The sequence below is a fragment of the Gallinula chloropus genome (genome assembly GCF_964237585.1).
Source record: "Gallinula chloropus genome assembly, chromosome: 1".
NCBI classification, from domain to species: Eukaryota; Metazoa; Chordata; class Aves; order Gruiformes; family Rallidae; genus Gallinula; species Gallinula chloropus.
Genome location: NC_140085.1, coordinates 185,984,640 through 185,997,727, shown reverse-complemented (window position 1 = coordinate 185,997,727; position 13,088 = coordinate 185,984,640). Strand labels below are relative to the sequence as shown.

General features: G+C 40.5%; 1 protein-coding gene across 1 annotated transcript in view; it reads left to right on the top strand.

The window, feature by feature from the left end:
* Positions 1 to 11,863, top strand: part of FREM2 (FRAS1 related extracellular matrix 2) — a gene marked incomplete at its 5' end in the record, with an annotated part of 127,672 nt that extends 115,809 nt beyond the window's left edge. The window contains 7 exons of the mRNA XM_084279278.1: positions 724 to 828; positions 1,977 to 2,104; positions 2,186 to 2,320; positions 6,947 to 7,073; positions 8,165 to 8,352; positions 9,178 to 9,324; positions 11,343 to 11,863. Of these exons, the coding sequence (XP_084135404.1) occupies positions 724 to 828; positions 1,977 to 2,104; positions 2,186 to 2,320; positions 6,947 to 7,073; positions 8,165 to 8,352; positions 9,178 to 9,324; positions 11,343 to 11,855 (1,343 nt within the window). The 3' untranslated portion in view covers positions 11,856 to 11,863. The remainder of the gene's footprint in view (positions 1 to 723; positions 829 to 1,976; positions 2,105 to 2,185; positions 2,321 to 6,946; positions 7,074 to 8,164; positions 8,353 to 9,177; positions 9,325 to 11,342) is intronic.
* Positions 11,864 to 13,088: the final 1,225 nt, after the last annotated feature.

The following is a 13,088-nucleotide window of genomic DNA, read 5'->3' as shown; positions in this document are numbered from 1 at the left end:
TACTGGCACTCTGTAAGGGAGTATTGCAGGAAACACCTGAACTCTGAGGCTTTGTAGAAAACTTAAAGAAAAAAATGACTTGCCTGCAGGCTACAGCAGTAAAGCACCCCTGACATACACACCAGACCTCGTAACCTGAAATTAGGAGACATTAGGCCTGTGTTTTGGGCAAGATTCATGCCAGATAATAACAGCAATGCAAAGACTGTCAGAAAGAGTTTCACAGATTCAGGCACTCACAAGCAGATGGTCAGGGAACCCACAACCAGTTGCTACAACTAGTTAAATGCTGGTGGGTGCTGCCTTGGGACAGTAGATAGGAAAGCACTGATAAAGAATGTCTCTGAAGCAGCTTTCATTGGTAGGAGTCAGCTTGAACACCCCCCTGCCAGCTGACCATGCTGTTGTCTGAACACGAGCACAGACTAAGCTCTGGATCTTCCTCAGTCAGCTAAAGCAGCTATGTGGGTCCATGAAAACATGTAAAACCATGACTTTGTGGGGAAGTTCCTTTGAAAAGGTAAAGCATTGTGAAAATGCTAGGCCCCATTGTGTAAATTCTTCTTTGAGAAAAATCTTGAGTCAATCCATAAGCTACCAGCAGGCTCCCTCCCAAACAGCTGACATAAGGGGAAATGAAAGAGTGGGACGTGTTTTGTAGGAGCATGATTTATTTGTCATCTGCAAGTAGAATAAACCTTGTGAAATGGCTTCTGTTGCCAGGTTCCCTGTACCCAACTAGCATGCGTATAAGTGAAGAGGGGCGCTTGGTTGTCAACTTCAAGACTGAAGCCCGGTTTCACGGTCTGTTTGTGATGTCCCATCCTGGTAAGCTTAATCTTCACTTTAGCAGCACTACAAAAACAAAGACACCCTCCCAAATTTTAAACTGTTCATTTTTCTTATTTCTGATACCTGAATTTTTGATGTACTGCTCTCTTCAGATAAGGACTTTTGCTCTACTTGGGATTTCTTGCTTGTCAATGATGTCAACATTCAGACTGTCAAACTTAACAAAATATGCATGTGATGGCAAGCAGATCGTTCCACTTGATCAAGAGCCTGATTTATGAAAGATGAAGGTCTAGGCCATCATGTCCACTAGGGATCTGTAAATATATATCTATAATCCAAAAGTCACAATTAGCTGTATTCTTATGTTGCCCTAGAAAATTGGGTAGCATTTTTTTTTTAACTTGAAGCCTTTCTAGATTATTTAGATAGTTTTCAGAAAGTCAGAAAAGGTCCTGTGTGAGCATTGTATCACTCTGTTAATAAAACATTCTCAGTCCCGTTCAATTAGTCATTGCTGACGACCTGATCCTGAAATTTAATCTGTTTAAACCCCTCTGACTTTATTCCAAATAATCACAGGTGTAAGAGTCTGTGTATAGGCATAAACCTGAGCATGAATACTGGCCATGGAAAAGATTATTTAACTAAATTAAATCTGCCGAACAATAATGAGATGGGAACAAAATAATTGTAAGAAATCTCTTTTAGTTTAACTTGATTTTATTAACCTTTAAAACTCCTGCATAATGCTTCTACTTTTTCTCAGCTGTCCTCTAGCGTGTTAGGTTTTGCCTATCAAGCAGAGCTGAAAGAGTTACGTTGCTAAGAGAAATTATTTTGTGTTCCCTGGGCTGACATTCCAAGTTTTAAACAGAGGGATTATAGATCTTTGCCATTCCGCTCTCACTCTTTTCCCTGTCTGTTAGATTTAATCTTCGTACAGTTCTGGTTGTGTAGCCCAAAAGCAACTGTTTAATAGACATTTGAACAAGAATCAAGGGGCCCCAGCGTGTTCACTGTAATTGATTTTGTTAGTTTCAGTTAGTAAAACCCAGTGCCCTGTAAAGGTATTAACATCAACTGTGGCATTACAGTTTATGAATTTTGGGGAATGTTTGTCAGGCTTTGAGTTTGCAGTGAAACACTAATGGTGACAAATCTGTCTCTTGGCATTTTTCTAGCTTCATCTTTAACTTCCATGGTTATGTCAGCTGATCACCCAGGCCTGACTTTTAGCCTCAGCCTCATCCGAAGCGAGCCAACGTACAACCAGCCAGTACAGCAGTGGAGCTTTGTGTCAGATTTTGCGGTAAAACCTCAGCCTTCACTGTCTTCTGTTGCCCCAGCCTGTTAGTTAGGATGTTGGTGGAACAGCTCTCTCTCTCTTCAGGTTCGAGACTATTCTGGAACATACACCATGAAGATGATAGCTTGTACTACTGCTCCACATCAGGAGTACAGCCTACCAGTGATCTGCAATCCTAGAGAGCCAATCACATTTGATCTGGATATCCGATTTCAGCAGGTACAACCCCAATAATGCCCTTTGTCATGTTTCCTTTTTAGTTCGATTCCCAAATTGTCTTTGTTGGTCATGTAATGATAGTGCTAGAAACTGAACACAATTGCTTATAAACAAACCAGTTCCTAAACTGGTGGGACAGCACACGCTCCTTTCCTGCTATTCAACCAGTTTTACCCAACTGGGAAAAGCTAATGTAGGAGCACAAATGTGTTTTTGTGGGAGCACTGTGATATGAACAATCCTTTGGGAATGCTTCAGTTATCTGTTGGCTTTGGTATGAAATATTTTATCAGATCATTAGGAAAATATAAAACTATTATCGGAAGGTTTTCATGTAACACAAAGACCAGAGCTTGGTCTCTGGTGTTAAAAGTGGAGCTGCAGAAGAAGATTCATTCACTCCTAAGGTAGGGCTTCCATCACTGACTGTAGAGGAAGCGTAGATAGCCAACTCTGGTAATATGCTTAGCTTTGAGACACACAAAAGCAAGACATAATCCCACCCATAGCAATATGGGTTATATGGTAACATGGGAACAGGCAAACAGCATCCCTTTCACAAAGGCCAGCTGTAAAACTCTGTAGTTGAGAACAAAATATGGAGAAATGGGCTCTGCTATAGAAACCATTAACTGAAAAAAATCTGTGGGTCATGTTGGATAGTTAGAAGAACATAAACTGCCAGTTTACAGGGTTATCAAAAGGGCTTCTGTGACCTTAGGATGTGTAAGGAGGAAGTATGTAATTTCTGTTACTTGGAGCCAACACAACTAATACTGGAACAGTGCAGCTGTGGTTTCATGCTCATTAATGGTATAGATGTATGCTATTAAATCATCTTACAGCATAAATCCGATCTGGATCAGTCAGGGATACACAATCACTTTTCTGTTGAATTAGCCAGAATAAGCAAGGGAATGTATGCAGTCTTTATGCTTTTGCTCGGCACCGTGCCAGCTGTGGGAGAGCAGATGATTCCTGATATGGCATTAAGTCCTGGCAGAGCAGAGGGATGATACATGATCTGACACAAAACCTGCCTTCTCCGAGTTAACAAGCAAAACATTTTGAAGAAGTTTGAATGGAGGGGTTGAGGGGAATTTACACTAGTTGAGCACTTCAGCTTTTGTCTGGCATTTCTAATCTTCTTCTAGGAAATCTGAAGCAATTCCCAGCAGTGCTGAACCAGAGGTTGTGTTTGGTCCTAGTATAAACAAGAAGATAATAATAATTTAAAGAAAGTTCAAAAGAGCTGCAAAAAATTGTTGCAGAATGGGCAAAGTAGCCTAGGGAGAAATCTAACTCTTACCTGGAATAAACCTATGAGTAAGAGCTAAGAATTATGACTAAGAACTGCCTTGAAAAAAAAAAGGATACTATAAATGCCATTATATCTGATGAACCTTTCATAATGCAGCATATGGAAGTTTCAGGTACATCAATTCAAAATAGGGACAAGGTGGAAAATTACAATAGTGTTGTAATCACCAAGGACTGTAGCCAGTTAGTCCTCCATCACCAGAAATTTATTCAAACTAAGACCAACTCTTTTTCTTGACAACTTACGGTAAAAAGATTTCAGGAAATTCTCTGGCCCATGATATTGTTCTCTTTGATCATAAATTGAAAGATGATGTGAGCTCAAGGCAGGTCCAAGAAAAACAGCAATTATCACAGCACAGTAGCACAAATTCAGTAGGCAATAGCTAGCACTTCACCTCTAAGATTTTTAGTCATTCTGCAGAACTGAATAAGAACTGCTATTCATTGTTTTAGAAATGAGAAACAAGAGAAGTGAGCATGAAAGGTCAGAGTAGATGTTGGTCTCCTTAGACTAGGAAACAGGCTCACTGCCTCCAGTCCTGAGGTCCCCAGTGCAAGAAAGACATGGGCCTGTTAGAGTGGGTCTAGAAGAGGTCCACAAAGATGATCAGAGGGCTGGAGCACCTCTCCTGTGAAGACAGGCTGGGAGAGTTGGACTCGTTCAGCCTGAAGAAGAGAATGAGGCAAGGACATCTTACTGCTGCCTCTCAGTGTATAAAGGAGGCTTATAAGAAAGAGAAAGGGACTTTTTATCAGGGGCTACAGTGCTGAAACAAGGAGCAACTGAAAGAAGGTAGATTTAGATTTGACATAAGGAATAACTTTTTTACAATTAGGGTTGAATGGGTTTTTACAATGAAACAGGCTGCCCAGAGAAGCTGTAGCTGCCCCCTCCCTGGCAGTGTTCAAGACCAGGTTGGATGGGGCTTTGGGCAACCTGGTCTAGTGGAGGATGTCCCTGCCCATGGCAGTGGGGTTGGGATAAAATGATGATCTTTAAAGGTCCCCTCCAACCCAAAGCAGTCTGTGATTCTGTGAAGTTGGTGTGTGCAGGTGTCACAACTGAATCTTTGGCTGTAAAGTCTAATGATGAAATGATGGGGCAAGACAGGAGTTGTTTCTCCTAATTCTTATTCTAGTGCTCCATCTGCTGCATTGACTTACCTTCTTGGGCTTTTTAATATGAGGTTTTTCGTTTTCTTTGAAACTTTTTCTTCTAATTTTCTTCACAATTATTTTCACTGTTCACAAGTGAGGGACCATTTAAGAATCAAATGTCAAGAAGATAATGTAATTGGTGTCTCCCCTCTAGAGATTTTGGTTCAGCATTTTCTTTTTTAATGTATATCTGCCCATCTCTTTTATCTTCTCTCTGTGGCCCCTGAAGAGGGCAGCAGCTTGCCTACACTAGTGAGTATTGTATTGCCACTGTCTCACTCTGTGATTTCCTGAACATGAGCAGTATTCAACCTCATCCAAGCTGTGGTTTATCCCAGTCCTTTCAGCATCTCATTTCTTTAAATGTGCATGACTACTTCCTGATACTTGCTGGCCTGGGATGGACTCGTCTCAAAAGCTCATTACTTCTTGAGGTACGAAGTGTCTCATGGGCTTTGGTCCCATGGAGGTGGGGATGTTTAACATGAGTGATCTGCATTGTCCCCAAATCATCCATATGCAGAGTTGGTTGGTGTAGCAAATAGGGAGAATACATTTACAGTACTCTTCTCGCCCAGCTGATCCTCACAGATTATTTTTCTAAGAAGTCTTGCTTAAAAAGCCTCAAATGCACATGAAAACAATTACATTTAAATTACTGTCATAAACAACACCTATATGTTAGCCACTGGCAGCACTGAAACTTGCACATAAAACTGAAATCAAATAAAAGGAGTAACTTAAATACGTTGCATAAGAGATGCATTCATAGCCATATGCACAGTATTTACCATGGGTCTCCTCTTACCATTGTTGTGCACTGCAGAGCTCAGTGCCTTTAACTGAATGCACACGTCTTGTTTCCTATTCAGTGGGCATTCACTCTGCCCAGGAAGAGCTTGATGAGGCCATGCTTGATTCTCTTTCAGAACCACAGCTGGAAACCAGTTGTCAGTCAGGTATTTGAGGCTTTGGGACTGCAGTCCAATAGCCTGAATCCCAGGCATTTAGAAGGAAGCATTACAAAGAGAATGGAAATTATTTTTTTAAGTTACTATTTCTGTGAAAAGGCTATGGGGTTAGGGGTCCTCTTTTTGAAGAGTAGCAGTGGGTTTATAAAAATATTCCAGCTATACATTCTTCTTGCCAAATCCTGTTGCTTTGATAGCTTTGGGACTGTTTTGGAAAAAGGGATTTGAAGAATAAATGGGGCAGCTGTATAGTTTGCAGCAGTAGTTTCTGTTGATATTGTTACACCTGATTCTATCAACCCCTTGTCCATGAGCCAGCAAGAATGTTTTTATTGCTGCTTTTCTTCCTTCCTTTCCACACACACACATATATGTATGCATATATGTTAACATTTTTTTATTTAGTGGCCTCTTGTTCTTTTATATGTTTTTTCCATGTGTGTGCATCTTCCAGATTGTTTCCTCAGGTACAGTGCATCTTTTTTCAACTCCTGACTTTAGCAAGTTCTTCCATTCATTATGTTCTTTCCCCTCTTTTATGGCATGTCCCTGTATACTTTGCCTTCTAACTTCTATGTCCCAATGAGAACCTGTTGCTTATAGTATTGCTTTATTTTATTCTTGCAGTGTAATCAAGGAAGAACCATAGATAACTGTGTCCAATCCATAAAGCAAAATATTAGGATCAAAAGATGCTTATGTGGTTTGGTGCATTTTCATATGCACGATCTGCTATACACACCCAGATACCCTGCAGCACATCAGAACTGATACTTGTAGATATGTCCTCAGCAATGTGTACTTCGAAATAATTGGCAGAGGATCAGAAGCAGAACTTGAGTATAAGAATGAAAACAGGCTTGAGGGAGTTACTGAGGGAAATATTTTCCTCACGTTACCCTCATAAGTAAGTTGTCCCGGGCACCTCCTTGGCTGGGCTTTGGAAAATTGTGGTGGGAAGAAACTGACCCAGAATCCTTCCAAATATCAGATAACCCAAAGGCTGTATGCATGTAAAATATATAGCTGTATATGTCTAGTACAAAGAAATCTTTTTGGTCATGCTTGTAAATGTGCAGAGCTGATAAATAATGTACACTGGGAGAAGATCATGCTGTGTTTGAAGAATCATTGAAGAATACCTATTGAAGAGCCTTATGCTGTTGTGTTTTAGGTCAGTGACCCAGTGGCTGCTGAGTTCAGCCTGAACACCCAGATGTTCCTCCTCTCCAAAAAGACACTGTGGCTGTCTGATGGCTCAATGGGCTTTGGGCAAGAAAGTGATGTTGCTTTCTCAGAAGGTATAATTTTATACAGACCATGCATATATAGCCTGTGTTCTACACAACCAGAATCCTGTTTCAGTCAAAACAAGATATGAGTAAGGGCGTGGGCTTGCTGCTTGTGTTCTTTTGCATTTATTTGCCTTTCCTACCCAGAAGTTTACATCAGAGCTGTTGGCTCACCTGCACTGAAACTGTTATATTTGAGGACTACAGCACTGGTGCCATTGCTCATTAGCTGAGCACTTTGCAAACACTGACTGGTATTAGGAACATTCCTAGTTCATAAGTGAATATATCACAGTCAGTAAGTGTACTGGGCCCAGTTGGAATGGAGTTAACTTTCTGAATAGCAGCTTGTACAGTGCCATGCTTTGCATCTGTGGCTGAAACACTGTTGATAACATGCCAGTGCTTTGGCTATTGCTGAACAGCGTTTGCACAGCATCAAAGCCTTTCTCGCTTTCCTCTACCCTCCACCAATTAGGCTGGGGATGGGAAGGTTGATTCAATTGATACGTCAGTGGACCTAAGCAGTCACTTCATTCCTCTGCTTTCCTTGTGTGGCTCTTTTGCCTATTTATTGGATTGACAGCATCTTGAATGCACATCTGTCTTTTTTGATGTATTGCACAGTCTCTTGAAGAGAAGGTAGCTGCTCTCTCTCTTTCTGAAAGTCTACAGTTGCTCCAAATTTTTGTAAAAGCAACACAAGATTACTCCTTTCCTTCTCCAAATTCTCAACTTTCCCAACCATTTCCTGCCATACATATCTGATCACTGCACCTATACTCTGGTTGGGTCTAGAGAAGTGTACATAATGTTTCTTTACATCTCTTTTTGAATGAAGAGCCCAGTATAGCCCAGAATTTAAAGCAGCCCCTGAACTTGTTCATGTTATAGCTCCTACTGCTATTATGTGGCCAAGAGTGTACATTCTGATCACAACCTTTGGCAACCCCCTTCAGAGGAAATGGGCTAGCAAGGTGTCTTGGGATACAGTCACATTACACTGCACTAAGCATCTTGTTTAGCCTTACCAGTTTAGCTTCAGTAATGTGCAAGATGTTCCAGTATAATGGGATGTGAACTGTGTGCACTGCTTACAGGTGATATCATATACGGTCGGGTGATGGTGGATCCGGTTCAGAATCTAGGTGATTCCTTCTACTGTAGCATCGAGAAGGTTTTCCTATGCACAGGAGCTGATGGATATGTACCCAAATATAATCCATCCAACACTGAATATGGGTGCCTTGCTGATTCTCCATCCCTTCTCTACAGGTTTAAGATTGTGGTAAGTGTTCTAAATCTGGGAGGATGCTTCCGTCCCCAACCCCAACCTTTTTTATCCAAAACCCACTCTTCTTTAAAATGTTCTTGATAGCACCATTTTTTTACTCTAAATCCACAAATTGATGAAGGCAGTATTTTACCTGTCTCCCTCCTGGTTATATTCTTAATCCTTTGTGAGACTGTCATCATTTAGAGTTTGACTTAACTTAGAATTCCAAGAAAAGCTTTTACTCTGCATTGTCTACCTCCCTTGACTATAGAGGGAGTCTCAGGAGACAAGCAAGTTAAGGATTGGAATTTGTTTCATCTTTAGCCACCCAAAATTTAGGGTATAATGTAGAATTAGTCATCCAGATTGTCTCTATAGTTGTTAGGGAAAGAGAGGCACCTCTAAAGCTGGCTTAGAATATCTAAGAGGTTATTCCCCTTTCTGAATCTATTGCAGAGTAGGTGCCCAACTTTTAGAGACTTAGCTTTAAGTAAGATGATTATCCAATTATCTATACCACAGTAATTTCTGTTAATAGAAATGAAAGGTAGCTTCTTTAAACTGGGAAATAAACTTTCTTTTATTTCAGACCAGAATTATGTATCTTTTATTTTAGAAACATGCCTATTGTTGTTCATTAGAGTTTCCCACTTTTATTTCTATAAAAAGTCTTTGGGAAGAGATTAAATTGAAGTTAGTACAAGTGAGATGCGACCACAATTGCTTCTCATTTAAATTAAACAATGTATACATCATGTATAAATATTCAGAACTGTTTTTCCTGGAAGAAATGAATCTATGTTTTACAAACTTTTTTTTCTCTCCGTGACCATGTAGGACAAAGCTCAGCCAGAGACACAAGCCACAAGCTTTGGAAATGTCCTTTTTAATGCAAAACTTGCAATAGATGATCCGGAAGCAATTCCTTTAGTTAAACAGCCAGGCTCTGATGGATTTAAAGTGGACTCGACTCCCCTATTTCAGGTATGCTTTCTGTAGCTTATTAGCAAGAGTACTGAACCAAGACAGAAACAGTTACACAGGAGGTGTTGCTAACAGTAAGTCATATTGAAGCCAGTATGAAGATTTATTCTGATTCCACTGACACTCAAACAAGATTATAAATCACAGAATCGTAGAATCACAGAACATTAGGAGTTGGAAAGGACCTCAAATGATCATCTAGTCCATCCCCCCTGCCAGAGCAGGGTCACCCAGACTAAATCACACAGAAACATGTCCAGGCAAGTTTTGAATGTCTCCAGAGAAGGAGAGTCCACAACCTCCCTGGGCAGCCTGTGCCAGCGCTCCATCACCCTCACAGTGAAAAAGTTCCTCCTTACATTCACACGGAACTTCCTATGCTCCAGCTTGCACCCCTTGCCCCTTGCCCTATCAGTGGCCATCACTGAGAAGAGACTCCATCCTCCTGACTCTCATCCTTTACATATTTATAAACATTAATAAGGTCACCCCTCAGTCTCCTCTTCTTCAAGCTAAAGTGGCCCAGCTCCTGGGGCTCTAGAAAGAGTCCAGCACAGGGCCACGCTTAAAAATTTCTAGGTTTAAAATATGGAGCACTTATTAAAAAATTCCTGTGGGGCTACTATGCCTTTCTTGCCTAATACCATAGTTTAAGTAGAAATTATACCAGTTACCCTTATGCATTTCTTTGATATTTTCTTGCTATGCAGTATTGTTTTAAATAAAGGAATCATAAGCATTTGTATTGAACATCTTCAAATCCTAACTGATACTTAGCCTTTCCTGTGCTATACCATCCTCACAAATTTGCACACTGGGAAACATCTAAGCACTGGAAAGCCTAGAAATTGACAACTGAAGAGTGTAACTAATTTCTAATTCAGTATAATTCTTCAGCTGCATGCATTCATTCCTTTGATCTATATAACCCAGCCAGGAGTTCTCTCTTCAGTATTTTCTCTTTAGTGTTTGCAAAACTGTATGCAAAACTCAAGTGTGTAAATTGGTAGAAAAAATACTGAGAAGACTTTAATCTTACTCCTGGCCACTTCAGTACTAAAGGCCCCATTGTAAGCAATGGAATATATAAGAGAACAACCTACTCACCACCATAAAAAAGTTTTAATAATATGTTTCCATGAAAATGAAATCTTTCTCTTTTTTTGTATCAAGAATCTTATTTCCAATAATGCAGTAATTTTTTTGTCCTCATTCTAACAAATGAATAAGAATATGAAGCAGCAGTATATCCTGAGAAAGACATCGAAAAACAAGACTAAGATGGAAAAGGTTTTATTTATCACAGTAACAGAACTTGGATACAATCACTAAAATTATCAGCCAGTAGCTTTAAGAAGTATTCAGACAATCCTACTGGACCTTGTAGAGTCCAAATTTATTGGGTATCCAGAATAGAAGAGACCAATTCAGATAAGATAGCATTATTTCATGTAAACTTCAGGGAATCTTGGAATCACAAGAAGTTACCAGGGACTTCTAGAGATTTCTGTTCCAACCCCCTGCTAAAAGCAGCATCAACTAGACCAGGTTGCCCAGGACTTTGTCCTGTTGGATTTGGAATATCTCTAAGGATAGGGACTCCACAGCCTCCCTGTTCTAATGTACAGCCATCCTTACAGCGACAAATAATGGGTTTCTTATGTTAAGATGGAGCCACCGACAGGACCTAGTTAGCTCTCAAGTTGGGCTTGAAGGTCCTCTTCTGTGATGTCTTTACAGCTGAGGTTCTTTGTATGACCACTGGTACTAACACTGCCCAAAAAATGCCAAGGCTGTCACCTGATAGCCATAGATTTTGGCCATGGAGAAGAATGGAGACTATCCCCTCTAAAAGTTTTGGTGCACATGGCGAGTGGGCAGAGGTGTTACCTGTGCGTGATTGGGGAAGTACCTTCTTGTCCAGGCAACCAATTCAGGACAGTGATTGATTTCCTCTGTGTATAGTGCTGTCCAGAGTGCTCATGTGTGTCTAAATGCAAACAACTGTGTCTCTCTAGGTGTCTTTGGGTAGAGAGTGGTATGTCCATACAATCTACACTGTACGGTCAAAAGAGAGTTCTAACCGCGGAATTGGCAAAAGGAGTGTGGAGCACCAGTACCACTCACTCTTCAGCAGTGGGAGCCCAGGAGCAGCCACACAGAGACGTCAGAAGAGGGGAGCTGAGCAGGCCCCAGAACTTGTAAAAGACATCGGAGTGGAGAACAACCGAGGAACAAACATACAGCACGTAGCGCTGGATCGCACCAGCAAGCAGCAGGTTCCACGACGGGAGGCTGCGGTCAACGGCGTTCTGCCCAGGGAACTGAATAACCAAAATGCAGGGGTCAGCGTAGTCACAATCGTTGGTGGAGCTGCTGCCATTTTCCTTGCCATCTGCTTAGTTGCAATTGTCGTTTTGATGCTAAAGTGGAAAAACAATTCTGAGAAGAAAGAAGCCACAAAGGAGTCGGGCAGCAACGAACCAATGATGCTGCCATATAATTATGCCAGTGATAGCTCAGAGGTTTGATTCTAAGACAGAAGAACTCAAGCCAGGGTCTCCAGAGTGCCTCAAAAAAACTTGAACTGCACTTTGTTAGCAGCAGATCATGGTGATACATGACATTTTAAAAAAATTCATATGCTTTTAGGTGTACTTGAAACTTTTTATCCTGAACTCTTGCTGCCATTATCAACAGTAGAAGAATCCATACCGAATCTCCCACTTTGCACAGAAGGTAATCCTGACATCCCTGCACCATGCACTAATCTTAAGCAGCAACTCAAGGAACTGCATTGCAAGGGAGAGAGTTTTGGTTGTTTTCTTGTTTTGTTTTCTGACATTTCGAAAATGTAGAAGAAACTATCCAAGGGTGCTATATATCCTGTCTGAACTAAGAGAGGAAATCTGTTTCTTTGGAAACAACAGAATACTTGAGAGGAGGGATCCTTACCCTCTTGAGTTAAATTTTGTACTGTCTCTCACAAAGAACTCAATGTCTACAATTAGTCTGAAAGGTGATGAAATGCCTTAGGCATGAATCCTCTCCTATAAACTTTTGACTTTGCTTCAGCTGTACCAGTGATTTTTATTTTCTTTTTACTTATGTGTAACTGAACTTTTTCAACAGACAGCTAGATTAGACAGCAAAACATTATAATCAGTTGCATGTCACAGGATGCAAAACATGCTTTCTTCTGCCAATTCCTATTCAGCTATTTAATCTGAGATTTTTTCCTTATTTATGTTTATATAAAGCCAAAGAATGCAACAAATCCAGAAAAAAATATTTTTTTCACAGAAACTGGATGCTTATGTCCTCATAAGTTTATAATGAATCATGGAAGTGTGGTAAGGTAAATTATATTTGTTAGGGCATATCCACTGCTAGGAAATGCAAGCATTAGTATTTTGGTACCTAGAGAAGATGATAGCGTTAGACTTAAAATGCAGAAGACAAGGTTCTGCCTGAACTGAGCCTAGGAATCATGATACCAAATCCAGGGTCTGATTGTCAGTTGCCCTATTAAAGGCAACACAGTGAGGAAAAAATAACATGTGGTTGAATCAAGAGTTAATATATTACTGTACAATCATAGCACATCTCAACGAACATGTTGGGTCATTGTTGGGCATTTTATGACAAGTGAGTACTTCTGCAAATCAATTCTAATTTTCTCTCAGCATTCCTGATTTAGGTAACGTGACAGCAGTGTCCTGTGTCAGGTCTTATCCAGACAGGACCTGTTCTGTCCCAAAAAT